An 18,420-nucleotide genomic window follows, 5' to 3' on the forward strand; every position below is an offset into this window, starting at 1 on the left:
AATGGTTTTGAATCACAAATATTAACCACTTTTCAATTGTTATAAATGTTTGTTGGAAAACATATAGTTGGTAACTTAATTGGTGTAAGACCATACGTGTTAGATACGTAATACTACTGATAAAACAAAAAAAATAAAATAAATAAATAAAAATAAAAAGCCACCCCACTTTGTATAATGACCATAACGACCTCTACAAAACAGCCGATTCTTCGATTTTTAAATTGGATTCTTCCTACCATTTTGACTATGATATATCATTTAACTTAGCTGAGCCTCCACACACGATTAATCTCTTGCTCTTGCTCTTGCTCTTCCTCTTCATCTCTTAATTAAGCTTCAACGCTTTTCTTCAAGAGCGGAGGAATTTTCTGATCCAAAAAAAAAAAAACATCTTTCGAGGTATTTCAATGGGAAAAAAAACCCCACACCAAATCATATGCCATAGGTTGCCATGGTGGATGTCCACCATGGTCATCATGATCTTTATAACCATGGATAAGCATGTGATTTCACAGTCAAGTGATAGAAATAATACTCTTCTGAGAAAGTATTGTAGATCATACAACAGTGTCTACGGAGAGTTTTACCTAAGCAATCTCAATACCACCCTTTCTAGCCTCCGGAGGCAGTTATCCGATCCACAGGTATACTATGCGTTTGCACAGGCTGCAAATAATGACGCATTTGTGTACAGCTTCGCTTTGTGTAGGGAGTATCTGTCCACTTCGCAGTGTCTGGCATGTTTTGACTCCGCAGTTAATGAGACAAAAGCATGTGGGATAGCTGATGGGGCTAACGTGATTTATGATGATTGCAGTATCAGGTTAGAACATTAAAATTCCCATCTCTTTTACTCTATATTAGCTTCTTCAAATAATTGCCAAATTTTAATGATACCTAAACTAGATGTTCTATGTTCCAATCCAACGTTTATACTTAATACATGAACCAAATTCAATAGTTTTATCCTACCATGCTTAATTAAAAGTCATGTATGTCCAATTTGACGGAGCTGGAAAAATAAAATGGTAGAAATTTTTTTTTATCAACCAAGGCATTATAATATCATCTAAGACAACTATAAAATTGACTTTAATCCTAAATATCAAACGTGCTTTAAAAAATACTAGTAATTCTTACAATTATTCATAAATGAGTTTTCATATTTTAAAAACTAGTTACAAGTTGTCTTGTGTTTTTTAATATCATGTGATCCGGAACTTGTTACGCCTGTCTTATATATTTAACAAATTAAAAAAAAAATCAAATACAAATCATGATATCAATAAAACAAAGATTTTATTTGTTAGAAACCTCCAAAAGTAGAGGTATATGTTAATGTACAAAAAAAATTCCAAAGCTATGTTGTCTTGCTCACACGTCACAGGTGTCCATCTATAGTATGTGTCCATAAACGTTTTTCCAGTATAAAAACAGATCCTAAACCAAGAGTGTGTATGGATACCCTTAAGATGTATCTGCGTTGGCTCTTAACTAAAAGAAATTATATGGTTGCGGTTAAAGAAGTGTAGAAGAATAGATGTTGATGGTTTGAAAATTATAGATGAAGAATCAAAACTCCTACTATTGAGTATTGAAAGATTTTAGGATTACTTTGAAAATACTGGTTGTGTATTTGTATGTAACTGACTAATTAATGCGTAATGTTGATAAATAATCTGAATTACAATATAGCTATATATTGTTGTAGGGTAATTCGTCTTTGGTTTGAAGCTGGAAATCAAAATTAAGATTGAGTATATGATAGTAGATTTGAGTAGAAATTAATGAGTAGCTGATCATTTAAATTGTTTTATTTATACATTCGGTAATTGGGGCTTGTTTGAGACAAAGCTTTTGAAATTTTTTGGATCTTTTAGTTTATTTATTTTTATTTTTTTTATTTTTTATTTTTTTTTTTAAATACAAATAAAAAACTTTGTTTAACAACTTGAACATTTATCTATAATTTCAAAGAAAAAGTTTCGAGTCCAAAAACTAGTTCAAAGCTTTTAAATTAATTAATTTTAAATTTTAATTAATTTTATACACATAAAAACTAATAACTATTTTTGTTCTATTCTGTATAAATAAAAGCTAAACATTTCACTATTAGCTACAAGCTAGCACCTTTTGCTAGCATCTATAAACTTCCAACTATTAGTTACTTTTCCAAGCATGTCCTAAATATTATTTCTAAAAACTAATATTTGATTTTTTGTATTTTGGCATAATAATATATTAGAATGTCGTTCTCATCGTGACTGTTAGGACTAACAAAGTAACAACGTTTCTTATTTTTATCCCAAATTAAAATAAGATAAGCATAGTACATCGTTATAATATTTACCATGCATGTCAATATCATTAATAAAATAACCTATCAATACTCGTGTGAGTCGTATGAGTGGTGCTGTGGTCGTGATTGCCGGTTATAATAATAATAGTATTATTAATAACCATGAGGGTATGGGGTATAATAAAATTTTTACCTATGGACATATAAGCTAATAGTGATATTTTTATTATTTTTATCAATAACAAAAATAATTAAGGTGTGATGTTTGAACATTACCACAGGTGAATGTGGACGGTAAAATATGTCATGCTGATTTAGCGGTGGAAAAAAAAACACCATAACTTTTAACTTAACAATACTAACAAATAGTTTACTATTATAATAATAAAATAATAATAATAATATTAATAATAATAAATAACAATACTATTATTATTGAATAAATTATAATATAATTTAATATAATATAAATAATAATAATATATTTAATAAAAATAAATATATAATGATAATAATAATAATAATAATAATAATCATTATATATTTTTATGGTTATATGGTTGTTAATGATTATATATTTTTATGGTTATATGGTTGTTAATGATTGTTATTATGATCATAATTATAGATAACAATGATATTTATGATAGCATTATAACGACTAATAATAATAGTTTTGCTGTTTAACAACAACAATAATAATAATAATAATAATAATAATAATAATAATAATAATAAGGTTTTTGGCATAAGAATATGATGGATTGTTTTCTATTTACCATATTATAGTTTAAATCACATTTAAGATATATTTGAGATATATGTGGTCTTTAGGTGTAAATAGAAACAGATTAGATTAGATTGTTGTTTAAATAATAATTATGATAATACCTTTAATGGTATTGTTAATAATAATATAATTCATTAGAAACTATATCAACATCCACCAGAAATAGTAGTTTAATGAATGTTTTTAAATAATCTTTTGTCTCCATCTAAATCTAATCTAATTAATAATAGTTCCAACATTTAAAAGCAGCGGCCCACCTCTTGCCCACTTGTCATATTCGTCCACTAAAATATTAGAGTCAACGTTTGTGTAAAGTAAGTACATATTAGTTAATAAACATTATTTTGATTTTAAGCCAAACTAAAATAAAATACTAAACTATAAAAAAATTATTATAGCAAATTAAGAACCTTTAGGTGAATTATTTTGAATTTAAGCAGACAACTTTATCGCCATTCGACAAAAAGAAATTCCTACAACAAAGACTGCATCTTATTAAACAATATAATGAATTCAAGATATTTACATTTTAATTCATTATAACAACATATTCATTTTAAGATGCATAATAGGAATGTATTTTATTTTGGAGTAAATTATAAAATTGGTCCTTATATTTTATAAAAAAGTACGGTTTGAATAAAAAAAAGTTATGGTATGGTTAGTCCAAAATTAAAAATGTCATGCAGATTGTTCCTTGAAAATTTAAATGCATTTGAAAAGACTATTTTGGCCTTGTTATTTTTCCCATTTTATTTTTATTTTTTTATTTAAAAAAAGTAAAATAAGTACCCTAATAACCCCACCCAACCCTTTATCTTTTAGTATAGACATTAGTTAATAATTATTATTTTTATTTGCAGCCAAAACTAAAATAATATACTAAACTATAAAAAAATTATTATAGCAAATTATGAACCTTTAGGTGAATTATTTTATTTTAAACAATGGGGAAATCTAGAGAAAACTCCAAGACTTTTGAGAAAAGTTTCAAGGTTTTTTTTAAACAAAAAAGTTCAGATTATTTAATATTTTACGAAAAAATCATTTTTCATATTTGAACAAAAAATGACAGATTATATGATATTCTCAAAATAATGAAATTTTTTTGTTAAAAAAAACAAAAAAAATAAATAAATTAGGACTTTATTAGAACTTTTTCTAAAAGTTTAAGACTTTTCTGTAAATTTTCCTAACCAATATAAATGAATACACAATGTATTTTTATTTATTTATCTATTTATTTAAAACTTTAATACATTATAACAACATATTCATTTTAGGATGTATAATAGCAATGTATTTTATTTTGGAGTAAATTACAAAATTTGTCCCTATGTTTTATCAAAAAGTGCAGTTTGAGTAAAAAATTTATCGCATGGTTAGTCTAAAATTAGAAATATCGAACGGATTTTTTGTCCCTCCAAAATTTAAATGCATTTGAAAAGACTATCTTGCCCCTGTGAATTTTATCATTTTCTTTTATTTTTAATATTAAATAAATGAAAAGTAAAATAAATCCCCTAAGAACCTCACCTAAGAACCACCGCCACCGGCTATCGTCGACCATCACCAGTCACCTTCTGCATCTACTATCTCGTCGGAAACCACCATCATACTTGCTGGGAACCACTACCACCGACGGAGGATGTGGATGGTTGTGGATCTTGATGGATATATATAGAGGTAAGTGATGATCGATCTGGACGGATGTGACCAGGGTGGACGACAGTGGATCTCTGGATAAAGGGGATTAACGATAGTCTTCTTAAGCGCATTCTTATTACATTTTGATAGCACTCACATTTTTCTCTTCTCCTTTAGCAAATTTGTTTATCAACGGGCATAACTGTATGTAAAAGAGTTCTATCTAGTGTACCTATTGCTTTAAGAAATATGTCTTTTAGCCGTCTATTTCATTTTGAGGTATTTCCTGGTGGATTAGAACATATTGGTACTATAAGTTTAGTTAATAGCATAAGAGCAGTGGTGTATTTTGAAAGAAATTCTCTCTACTCCAAGCCTTCCAACTTTTTCATACATTCTTCAATCTCCTTGTGAAGATTATTTGCTTACGCGACCACATGTGCAACCTTAACAATTTCCTTACCAACTTATCTTATCGCATCATCTAGTGTGCCCTTGGGTGCATTTCATTTTCCTCCTTTATGTTTTTGACCAAGTAGAGGAATCTTTAGGAACTTGTAGGGGGAGGGTAATAATGATATTGATGTTGGGATATTCGTATAAGGTGTTGGGTCTACCATCTTAATAACCTTAAAATGTTGTGTAGTAAACACTTTGGTGGGATGAGGGGTATCGACGGTCGATGTCACCCCATCAAATAATTCGGTGCATAGATCTGGGAAAAGGGAGGGGGATACTTCTTAATTTATCAACCATCTTGTTTAACTATTTGAAAACTTCGACTGTCATATGAAACGTGTTTGTTTTAGAATTATAAAGTTTCTTAGTTCTGTTTTTAAATTTCAACAAACTAAATATTTGCTTTTCTAGTCATAATGATATTTCATTTATTTTTTGTTAACTACAAAGTCAAGCTCGTTTTTTAGTATTTCGACTATTACATTCCATGAGGTTCTTTTGAGACCACTACCCTCCTAACTATTACTTGTTAATTCATGTATTCATGCTTTAAGAAAACTTTTGTTCACAATATTTGAAGACCAACTAGCTCTATCTCTCTTTTTCTATCATGTCTAACGAATAAATGAATGATAAAAATGTTACATTTTAGAGCAAGATTAAGAAAAAAAACATATGTACACATAAGGGTTAAACCAATATACACACATACACACAAATATACACTCATACATATAATATAGACACTAATATACAGACAAATATACACATACAAATACACACATACACACTAACAACTTTTTAACTAATTTAACAAGACACCTATAATTTAACTCATTTTTACACATTTAACATAAAATTTGGACCATACATTTGTGTAACAAAATCACATCACATTAACAACAACAAAATAAGAGCACATCAACAACAACAAAAGAAATCACACCACATAAACAACAACAAAAAAAAAATCAGAGCAAATAAAAAATCTCAACAGCAATGGAAATATCAAGAATAGAAAACTCAGAAACGCACCTGGTTGAAAGAAGGTTGGTCTTCGGTTGTGTTTTCAAAGGAAGACGTTGGAGTCCAAGGATGGTCGTTGATTAGCAGGGAAGCAGGGGAGATTGCTTTGATTGTATTTCTTTTTGTGGATGCGTGTATAGAAGAAGAGGGAAAAACGGGAAATCAAGTTTTTTTTGTTAATTTTTGTCCTTGTCTTGCATTGTTAGAGTGCGGACCAAATGAGTTGCACATGTTCGACCGTGTCCACACCTTGGATCAAGTCCATGAGTTTAAAAATCATATAAAACAAGCTAAATTGCATTTGTTGGACCCAGACTATCTTTGGACCCAATTAGAAGCTATATCACCCTTATACAAGTGTACACTCCGTACCATGTTATTTGTACATGTTCATAGTCTTAGTCCAATTTAACACTCTCATAAATTCCAGTTATCCAATATGACATATAATGACACTTAAATCGCCAACACATGTATGCATGTATGCATACTAAAGTGTACCTCTTTTGTGAAAAGGTATGAGAATTACGGTGCGAACTTTAATGACGGTAATGTTATATCGGATGATAATGCCACTCCAACTAGAATATGCGGCATGGAATCTATATCTCAGCCGATAACTACTTTCAACCAAATGGTAGAGGCATTGTTATCTGATATTCAAGTCGCTACTCCAAGAACATCTACTTTCTATGTAGCATCCACAAGGCAAGTCTCAACTAGAAACACGACAATGTATGCAATTGCACAGTGTGTCAGAAACGTAAGCCAAGCCATTTGTCAAAGTTGCTTGAATACAGCATATGACAATTTACATGGTTGTCTCCCCAATACGGAAGGAAGGGCAATTGACTTTTTTTGCTTTATGAGGTATTCCGAGACTCCATTCTTTCGAAACAACCAGACAACAAATATCTTGTCTTTCTTAAGTACAGGTGAAGGATCTTATACATCAATAATCTAATTAGCTTTAATTTTCAGTTGCAGTTATTGGATACGTTTCAATACATTATTATACATTTGTTATGTTCTTTGTACTAGGAAGTTCAAGCAAGTCTGGCATGATAGCTGGAGTATGTAGTGGTGTGGGTTTCTTTTTGTTTATACTTGTTTTGTGGTTATGGTATCGACAAATGAAGAAGTCAAAGAATGTTGAACAAGGTAACCATAGATATTACACCTTTGACGTTGAATAAAGGTTTAATTAATTAAGAAATATTTATATACGAAGCACATGATATACATCAGGTATACCTATATGGGCTTTGTGAGGGGTAAGTCAAATATAATAAGGATATATAACCAAGGTTGATGATTTTGTTCTTCAAAAAAAAAATTATCCCAAAGTTTTGTCCACATCTTTATGGTTAAGCATTGTAGATAGCCCTTATTAAATTCGTACCTACAGTTTTGTAAGTTCTTAAAATTTTCTGTTCATTTAACAGATTTTCAAAATTATAGTATGTTCCATCTCAACGTATACGTCTTAGATTACAACTACTAATCGCTTAAATTTTGCAACTTGTGATACTTGTAGAGGAACCTGGACTACAAGGGGAAAAAGGTTACAGTTACCAAGATTTGCGATTAGCAACACACAATTTTGGTGATGAGTATAGAATAGGGAAAGGAGGTTTTGGTGAAGTATTCAAGGTAATTAACAATTTAAATTGTTGTCTAACTATCTGTCCGTAGTCTAAATAAAGGCCTTCGAATTTTGGAACAACTACATATAAATGTTTAGCACAAATTAAACTTTATCACGAGAAAGTTTCCGAAGTGAATTAAAACTCCTGTTTTATTCATGAACTGGTAAAGGATTGCAAAACATTTAATTAATATGTGCCCTTACAATTTTATTACTATTTTATGGAATTGCTTTACGACTTTACTTAGTGATAACAGGCAATTATAGATGATGAGAAGGTAGTGGCAGTGAAGAAACTTCATGTTGGTTATGGTAGTGCAAAATTAGAATTTGACAATGAAGTGAAGCTTATAAGTAATATTCAACATCGGAATCTTGTACGACAACTAGGATGGTGTAGTGAAGGACCTGAGCTACTTCTTGTCCTAGAATACATGCCACATGGAAGCCTTGACAACTTCTTATGGGGTAAGTTAGTTTTGCACATGTATCGTTTATAATTAAGTTATAACTAACCAGAAGAAAGTTTTAATCAAATGTGTAATTAATAATTTCATTCATCATGTACAGGTGACAAAAAGGGCACTCTAAATTGGGAAAAACGATTTGACATTATCTTTGGCATTGCTAGGGGTCTTTCCCATCTTCACAATGAATGCCATGTCAAAATAATTCACAGAGATATAAAATCAAATAACATCCTCCTTGATGAGGATTTTCAACCCAAAATCGCAGATTTTGGATTGGCAAGATTTCAACCGGAGGATCAAACCCATATTAGCACAAAGCTTGCTGGCACCCTGTATGTTTCTTTATATTGTTTACGTATTTATTTCTACTTCATTCAACTTCCTTTCTTTTCAAATGATCACTATGTTTTATGACGTAATCAATATAGAGGATACATGGCACCAGAATATGCAACCACTGGACAATTATCAGAGAAGGTTGACACATATAGCTTCGGTATCGTGGCCCTTGAAATCATTAGCGGTCGAATATGTACTGATCAAAACTTCAGTGGACCTGACACAGCTCACCTCCTTGAACATGTAACATACGATCGATTAACCTCATTTTTTTTCTTCTTTTTCATGACACATAAATTATTGCAAATGTGTGACAATTCTCTTTTGGTCGATAGGCATGGCAGTTATATGAAAAACGCATGCACATAGAGTTGATTGATGAAGCATTAGGTAAAGAAGAATACAATGAAGCTAATGTCATGAAGACCATAGAGATTGCTCTCATGTGCACTCAGTCACCAGCTTCCTTAAGACCAACAATGTCTGAAGTTGTGCTATTGTTGTCAAGGGGACAATCTTTGGGACTAGGACAGCTAATCAAACCTACATTCATTAATGCACGTAGGGTGATGCACAGAGATGGAAATGGGTTACAAAATAAATAAGTAGATATATTGAGGACAAATGTTCTTCTTTTTGCATTGTAAATCACAAATCTAGATTTGGGGTGTTGGCGTGTTGTTTTAAGGTCTGAACATAAGCACTAGAGCCTTCACTTGTTGTAAAATTGGAATTGATCGATGATATCGTTATAAGGAACTTGTACAAACACAACAATTGATATTTATAGGTATATATATTACTCATTATTTCAAACAGTAGCTATCATTTCTTAACAAAAATCCTCATTTATTTTGAAAGTGAGCGATCAAATATATACAGCCTTAAAACCACCATCCATAGATGCTTTTGCAGCATCCATAACAACTTGACATGCTCTGCTGATGCCACTCCACCTTGTATCCGGTCTAATCTTTGATTCTTTTATTCCTTTAACCAACCTCGAAAACTCTTTAACCATCAAAGCCTCTTGTGGAAGCTCATTGTGTACTCGGACCTCTTTCTCTTTTTCATTCCACCCAATATGAAGATCAGCAAAACGCGCACCTGATGTTAACTTAAACGAAGCAGAAATCTCTTCATAAGGAATGATCAAATCTTCAACATGAAATGACCCTTTGGATCCCAAAACCGAGATGTCCATTGTCTCATGTGATAGAAACGAACAGTAAAAGATTGCAGTGGTTTCCTCTTCTTCCCAATGAAGGAAAACAGTTGTGGACATGATGACTCCATTGGAATTTAAATTTGTTGCAGGTAAGGTTGTAACAGTGGTTGGTAGTTTATAGCTCATTGCCCATAGAATAGCTCCAATGCAATACCATCCTGCATCTCCTAAAGCTCCCAAGCCATCTAAATCTGCTTTTGTTCTGACGTTGGTCTCAAAAAATTGTGGGGGTGGTAAATATGACGAGGAACTGTAGATCTTCATATAAGATAAAATCTTGTTAACAAATGTAACTAACTAGTCAATTGGTTAACAAAATTTATAACTAGTATAATTAAATTAATTTATGTTGAGAAGTTCAAGAAATCTAGAATGTTATTTACCGTTTTAACTTGACCGAAGAGATTAGGATCCAAAAGGAACTCTTTCATCCACGAGGTTCTGGGGTGATGATACCACATACTTCCATCCATGAACTGCACACCATTAGATTCACAAGCTTCAAGTATCTGATCAAGCTCTTCGACATTTAGAGCAGTGGGTTTTTCCAATAGCACATGCTTCTTCTTCTCTGCAGCCAACACAGCCCATTTCAGGTGAAGGCTTGTTGGCAATGGAATATAAACGGCATCCACTGATGGATCATCCAACACTGCCTCGTAATTGCCATATACCTTCACTAACTCCGACAAGTTGTTTTTTATGGCAAATTGTTTTGCTTTTTCAGTTGAACGGCTGGAGATGGATTGTATAATTGAATTGGGAGAGAGATTTATGGCTCTGCATATTTTCCTGGCAATCTCAGCGCAGCCTAGTATCCCAAAACGTACTATGTTTTCCTCGTGAGCCATGTTTTTTTATGCACCGTTTTTGCTTTGTTGCTGAGGGAAGGAAAGATAGGATATCAAGAAGTGAAAACCAATGTGAGCCAACGAATTTTGATCACTGCAAATGATACATTTCTTTGAGAATATGGCAATGAATAGGGGCATAAGAGTCCATTCTCATACTAAGTTTACTTCACCACTCATTTTACCAATTAAATTTTTATTGCAACGAGTATCTCATTAAATTACATAAATGGTCCTTTCGGTTTGGTGACATATATAATTTCTTCCTTTTTTTCTAGCTCTCGACATTTTTTTGGGTGTTTTCCTTATTCATGTTTTTTTTCCACTTCTCTCCCTTAGACTACACGGTGCACAGTTTACCGCATGCCGCGGTAAGGTGTGGTATGTGGTAAACACCCTACCGAGCCCAAATAAAAAATGTGGTGAGCCTTGGTCGTTGATTTAAACGAAGTGGATGAGCTCTAGGTGCTTCGACCGATGGGGCGAGAGATGGAAAAAAAAAAAAAAGGAGGATCGTCGTCGAATACATCGGTAACGGGAAGAGGAGATGAAATACATAAAGTTGCTACTAGTTTGGAAGCTTATAATTTGAATTTTCGGAGTAGTTTTAGTTTTGAAAATCAGAAGTTGGGGGAGAAAAGAGATCGAGAGAGGAAAAGAAACCAGCTCGAGAGGAGAAGCAAAAGAATCGGGATATGAAATTTTAAGAAAACCTTACGATCAACTCATCGGAGATGGGCTCGATATAGTTTTCAGGGCTACAACGGAAATCATGAAAACAATATTACAAGTAGTACTTTTTTTTGTCGATTTTAAGAATTAATCATTTTTATGTTTTTTTTTCGTTTTTAGGTTTGTAATCGTTTTTATGATTTTTTTTTGGATTGTAATCGTGTTTATGTATTTTTTTTTCTTATCGTTTTTAGGAATGTAATTGTTTCGATTAAATTAATGAAGTTCTTTTAGTTAATTACATGTTATTCAACTAAAAAAAGAAAAAAAAAACAAAAAGTTTTTTATTTATTACATTTTATTCAATTAAAAAAAGAAAAAATAATGTGGTAAGGTGTGGTATGACCCCCACCAGTTTTGTGGGGTGCAGCAAAAAATGACGTGACATTAAAAAAGTGTGGTGAGTATAGTATGACACCCACCAGCCTTATCCCTCAAAGTAAAACTCGTATACATACACCTTCTTCGTCATACGGATGGTGGCATGGGGTGTAATGGTGGGTGTAAACTTGTGTTTTGTGGTTCTGAGAAAAGCCTAAAATAAAGTGTCAACCTTTGAAGGCTTCAATTAAGGCTGCAAAACCAATATATTACAGTGATGTAACCCATAATTTGTCACAAGGCTGATTGAGTTAGGATCTCGAATGTGTTCTTCGTTGCCGCTTGTAAGCCCCGATTTGATTCCTGATACATTCATAAATGAGATCTTTAGATTCACCCCAAGAATTGCGTCCCGAGAGCGGCCTACGACAATCAAGTTAGTATTGATACGAAATGGGTCAGAACCTTCAAGCGGAAGGAAACCAATTGTATGTATGTAGAGAGAGAGAGAGAGAGAGAGAGCGAGAGAGAGAGAGAGAGAGAGAGAGAGAGAAAGAGTGCTTTAAACTTACTTTAGGATGTGGGATGAGAGGAGTATATATATAGTCGCGTGGGATGTACCTTTTTCTTGGAGAGGAAGTTCAACAGCTGGTCATGAGAAGGTTAAGGTGACTGGTGTACTTTTCACCTTGGGAAGTAATAGTCAAGAACTACCGATAATCGAACCATCAAAATCACTGAACCATGGTAAATCTACCGAACCATCATAAAACGACCGAACCATGGTAAAACGACCGAATCATGGGAAAAAGGTTGAACCATAGGAAAATGGTCGAACCAACTCTAAAAGGCCGATGAAATATATATATATATATATATATATATATATATATATATATATATATATATATATATATATATAGTCTGAAGTAGGAGTGAGTCGGTCATGCTTCGGACTTATAGTAACACGCATATGCAACCAATAGTCTTCTTCTAACTAGCTTAGGAGAAATAATGTCATGATTAGGGGTGGTAAATCGGGTCATCGTGTCGTGTTTCTGTCTAACACGACACGACACGACATGACAAGGTTTTAAGTAACACAAATACGACACCACACGATGCCCTGATTTTTTTAACTAACAAGAAAACGAACCAACTGAAAAACGGCAAACACAACACGACACGAAGAAGATAAAATAAAATCAAATTTAATTTATTTGATTAATACTTAATCATATATAACACGACAAACAAATGCTAAATCGTGTCAATTTTGTTTCGAATTTCGAACACGAACACGACACGACATGACGTCGTGTTTTTTACACTTGACACGAACACGAATTCAAATTTTAGTTTCGTCCAAATTTCGTTTCGTGTCGTGTCATCAATTTCCACCCCTAGGCGTATGTGAACGAGATTAGAGTTGTAATATAATTTGTTCAAGTTTGTAATCTTTGAAATGATTTTGTATGTTCGTGAAGTTTTAGTAAATCAAAGGTGTCGTATATAACCAATTTGTCGAGAAAACTAACGTTGATCGAATTTTCTTAAAAACAAAACCGTCCAATAAGTCCCCGAAGTCTAAAGTAGGAGTATGCTCATGCCTGGTCCTGCTTTGGACTTATAGTATGCTGAATTACAACACAAATAGTGTATGAACCACAGTGACCCATATTTAGCAGTCCTATGGAATGAAGACCACGGTGGTCTGTATTTGGTCAAATCATGGTATAAGGACCATGACGACCTACACTTAGCTGAATCATGGTGTGGAAGCCATGGTGGCTTTATCGTGTCATACCATGGTGGCTTTATTATGTCGAACCATGGCACTGAACAAATAGTGACACTTAATGATGCCAGACCATGTTGATGAACCATGGTGGTTTTATTATGTCGTACCATGGCATTGAGCCGATGGTGGCACTTAATGATGTCGGACCATGGTGATGAACCATAGTGGCTTTATTATGTCGAAACATGGAGTTGATCCGATGGTGTGAAATCTAATGAAAGTCCTCGATCTTTCAATGTTTGTACTTAAATAAGAATGAAAAACTCCAAATTGTAGAGGGTCACGACCTATGAAATGATGTCTCACGACGTGACATTCAGCTGAATCGCGTGACCAATTTTGAGGCTCATGATGTGACACATAGGTGTTCAGATCTTGAGATCAGGCTAACCATTATCCCTTGTTTTGCGCCTTATTTAAGGGAAGTGTGAGGTGAGGGTTTGTAAACCGTTAGGCTCCATCACCTCCTTCCTGTCCAAATCGATTTTAGCCTCCATTGGTGACCTTGAAGATCTTTTTAGTGGTTTTGGCTCTTAGAAGAAGAAGAAGACTCCTTGGGTGCATCATTTTTTTGGCAAGCAAGTTCCTTCCTCATCATTTTGCTGTGTTTTTGGACCTTTGTAAGTCCCAAATCTCTTGCCTTTATCTCTTATGCATGCTAGATCTAAGATTTATGCATCTCTTTTCATGGTTGGGTTGGGTAGCATGCATGTGATCCATAAATTTTGCAACTTTATAGATCATTGATGCATTTTCTTTGGTATAAGTTTTAGATCTAAGGTTTGGTGTTGGTTTTAGACTCCAAGAATGAGTCTTAATCCCATTTTCCTCTTATTGACCTAACTAGTGTTCAAGTCATGCATTAGACATGCATGACTGAAAAGCTATGATTTTTATGGCCCTTAGGGTTAGAGAAGACCCTCTGGAAAGTCTCAAGGAGTAGCTTAAGGGTTTAAGAGCTTAATGCTCAAATCTATCAAGAATGGATCTCACAGCGTGAGGAATGACATGTCACATTGTGAGAATAAATTATTCATGATTATTTTGTCGTGGTTTAGCCACGATGTGACCTATGGGTGGTCACGACATGTCCGTTGGCTGAAGTTGAACATGATTGACTTTTAACCATGGTTGACTTTTTTTACCATGGTTGAATTTTTGGGTCAAACAAGGGTTTTAAGGATGTAGGCTAATAGGGTATAACATTACTGTTGTTAGGTATCTTGTTGCTCCTATCTACCCTATGTGAGAGTTGTTGTATTTCTAGTTGTTATTCACAAGGCGAGTCTTCTCACTACTTATATATGTGTGGTATTTATGTATGTGACCAACTAGGTCTTTATTGTTGAGTGTTGTTATATCTAAATTGAATTGCTGACAACTTTGGGAATTGCTGAGAATCCTTAGGGTTGTTGATAACCCCTGAAACTTGTTGTTAATCCACATGGCATGCTATTAGCCTACTAGGATTACTAATACCCCATATTTGTTTATTATGTTGTGTTGTATGGATATTTTGGGTGGGACTTACTAAGCTTTATGCTTAAAGTTGTGGATTTAATGTGTTTCATGTACCACGAATGATCACAGGAAGGCGAATGCATGACTGTGCACTCCAGCTTGCGGATCTTTTTATGATTTCCACATTTTGATAGTCTAATTTGGGATGACTGTATTAATTCACCTGAAATTTCTTGACTTGGTTTTTATGATACTTGAGGTTTTTGCTAAAATAAAAATGAAAAATGTTTTGTAAAAATTTGGGTTGTTACCAGTTGGTATCAAAGCCATGGTTTGAGAGAATTGGATGAAAACTCGTAGGATTACAGACTCAAACTAAGGATCCAAAAGTTTTTTTTAAAAAAAAAACCTTCTACGAAAAGAATGAATTTCAAGGAAAGAAGCAGAGGAAGCAAGGTGTACAGTCAGTTGGAGCTCGAAGCAGTGATCTCCCAAAATATGCATATATGTGTTATATGTCGTATTATAGTTGATGTAGAAATGCGTGATAGTTAGTATGCTAAGGATCCCTTTGGAATTCCAGGATAGAGTTGCCATATCTATGTGATGCCTCATAGCCTAGGAGATTTCTTATGGATGCCTTGCTAGGATTGAAACTATGATTACTGATTGTTTTGTATATACTGCATGGTTGTACATAATTAGGATTTTATAGCCTTAGAATACAAAGTTTAGTCTTACTTCCTGCTCCTTGTCTGGTTGTCGATTTAGGGTCGAATCTCTTATTCAAATGTCTATCGAATCTATGTTATGTACAATTGGTATACAGAGGCCAATGGTGAGATTAGCAGAGACTCCAACGAAGAATAGATGTGGCTGGGAGGAGCCTAGGAGCTGAGATGTAGCATTTTATAGCACTTTAGTGTGAGTGCATAGATGCAAGAAAAGTAGAGTATATTTTGGTATTTAGGACCTCGGAATGAATTCTATGTCAATTATGGATACATGTGGAAAGTAGTATGGGCCCGTACTACGAAAATCATAGGATTCATATGCGATTCAGAAAGAATCTAGAGTGTTCTAGGAGATTTTTTTATGACATCCATAATGTTTGTATGCGTTGTAGCGGCTTTATTTTCCTTTTTCCTTATGTATTTCAGTATGGTGTTCACTCGAGGTTCATGCTCTAGGGGTCTAGAGAGGCAGGGTAGCAGTGATGATGAGATTCGTAGGATCATTAGCGTAGGGGTGGTTGTGACAGTTCCGGAGGCCATCCCGGAGGTGTTTGGGTCTATCAAGACCATGATGATTGAAATGTTTGATGAGCGCTATGTCGTTGTCATTGAGGTTGTTGTTGCCGCAACCACCGCAACTGTTGTCGCTGCGAGACCACACAGGGTGATTCAATGTAGTACCAGGAGTTCAAAAACACGAAACCCCAGAGTTCAATGTTGTCCAGGACCCAATTGCAGCCATGAGGTGGATTGCTGATGTTAAGGGATGCTTTTATACTTGCTCCAGTCCGGATGATCTAAGGGTTCAGTTTACGCTCAACCTACTTCGCTTGGTAGTGAAGCACTGGGGGGAAGTTTGTGACCACCATCTTGACACCTGCGGAGCGAGCTGCGGTGACGTGGGAGCGATTTTTGGAGATGTTTCGAGAGGAGTATGTTCCCTTGGTGGAAAGGGAATGGATGGCTCAAGAGTACATGTCGCTCCGACAAACGACCAAGACGGTGACTGAGATTAACAAGTTGTTTCACGAGAGAGCTTTATTTTGCCCTAATTATGCATCCATTGATTAGGCACAAATGACTTGAAACTTGAGTATGCTTAAGAAGGATATCATAGAGTTCGTGACGAACTCCCAATACCGGACATTGGCTAAGCTGCAATCCAAAGCCAGGAGGAGGGAAATTGAGATGGAGAAGCAGGTGAGGGAGACCGAGGTGGATACTCATAAAAGGGATAAGAGACTAGTCTAGTCGTAGTCAACGGCTAAGTGGGCAAATACCGCAGATTCTAGATCAGGAGGTCAGAGGAGCCGCACATGCCCAAGTGCGGTAAGGGTCATGAGGGTCTATGTCGATCGGGGAAGTTATGCTACTTGTATTGCTAGGAGGGTCACTTCAGGAAGGAGTGTCCGAAGGATTTGCGAGTATCTTTTAGTTGCAACCAGGTGGGCCATGTAAAGGCTGAATCTCCACTTCTTGCGGTAAAGTCGGTTCAGAATCTTGCTCTTGTGACCCTACACATCACTGATGGGCGTCAGGGGAAGGTCGAGACCCCAAAGGCCCAAGGTCGACCTTTTTAGTTAACTGCAGAGGAGGCCAGAGCAGCACCTAATATCGCCGCTGGTACATTCCTTGTGAACTCTATACATTCCTTGGTGTTGTTTGACATGGGAGCGGGTCATTCGTTTGAGTCTATATCTTTCTGTAGAGGTTTCAGTGTTGCTCATGAGGCTCTATATCAACCTTTGAAGGTCGCTATAGTTGATGATCGTACGATTTCGGTTTCGGAGATATACTGGGATTGCATATTGGAGATTTTCGGTGTGAGATTTTCGATTCATCTCACTATATTGTGATGAGAGATGTTTTCATGATTTATGGCATGGATTAGTTGAACCGGTGCAGGGCATTGATTGATAGAAAAAAGCAGTTAGTGACGGTTCGTGATCATAGTGGGGGAGTACTGACTATCTATATTGAGGGTACTAGGGTTGGATCTGCCTTTTGTTCAGCCACCAAGGCAAGGTAGTGTCTTCAGCATGGATACATGGGGTATCTTGCTTATATGGTCGATATGCAGGTTGAGAAGAAGCAGTCAGTTTCCAATTTCCCTTCAGTCTGGCATGCCTCTTGATGTTCAAAATATATACCTATCAACTTTTAAATTTATAACCTAATGAAACTTAACTATGCCCTTATAGGAAGTGCATGTAGTCGAATTATTGAATAATAGAGTAAGTCGGGTGTCGATCATAGGGAACAATATTTAATTAATGAAATAATTACTAAAAGTTAAACTAAAAAAAACAACTAAAATAAGGGGTTTTATCTGATTTTACAAGTTTAGAAAAACTAAAATTAAAATACCTAATTAATAACTAGAAAGACGATTTAAAACCAAGAATAATAGATACTTTCGTTTAGCTTCAGATCCCTCCTGTTTCCTATGGTTGATTTCAAGACAATAGTTTAATTACGTTAGTTACAAAATAAAAGTAACTAGTCATCACGGTCAAACTAACTAGCATAAGTCAATTCAATAATTTTAATGCCAATGATCATGAAAATTAAATACACTAAATTGCTTTAAAAGATAATTTGAACTCTGAAT

General features: G+C 34.4%; 2 protein-coding genes across 2 annotated transcripts; one reads left to right on the forward strand and one right to left on the reverse strand.

Moving 5' to 3' along the window:
• Positions 1 to 238: 238 nt before the first annotated feature.
• On the forward strand, positions 239 to 9,499 carry LOC145087169 (cysteine-rich receptor-like protein kinase 3). Its single transcript, XM_079025078.1, has 8 exons — positions 239 to 826; positions 6,741 to 7,159; positions 7,266 to 7,385; positions 7,762 to 7,877; positions 8,130 to 8,340; positions 8,443 to 8,674; positions 8,771 to 8,924; positions 9,017 to 9,499. Exons 1-8 carry the CDS (start codon positions 411 to 413, stop codon positions 9,284 to 9,286), a joined length of 1,938 nt encoding a protein of 645 aa, XP_078881204.1. The 5' UTR covers positions 239 to 410; the 3' UTR covers positions 9,287 to 9,499.
• LOC145087170 (putative oxidoreductase At4g09670) lies at positions 9,442 to 10,855 on the reverse strand. Its single transcript, XM_079025080.1, has 2 exons — positions 10,293 to 10,855; positions 9,442 to 10,167 (listed from the first exon to the last, which is right to left on the reverse strand). The coding sequence occupies exons 1-2, from the start codon at positions 10,758 to 10,760 to the stop codon at positions 9,550 to 9,552; spliced, it is 1,086 nt and encodes a 361-aa protein (XP_078881206.1). The 5' UTR covers positions 10,761 to 10,855; the 3' UTR covers positions 9,442 to 9,549.
• Positions 10,856 to 18,420: the final 7,565 nt, after the last annotated feature.

The sequence above is a fragment of the Lactuca serriola genome, chromosome 2 (genome assembly GCF_051521515.1).
Source record: "Lactuca serriola cultivar US96UC23 chromosome 2, Lser_US96UC23_V15, whole genome shotgun sequence".
Taxonomy (NCBI): Eukaryota; Viridiplantae; Streptophyta; class Magnoliopsida; order Asterales; family Asteraceae; genus Lactuca; species Lactuca serriola.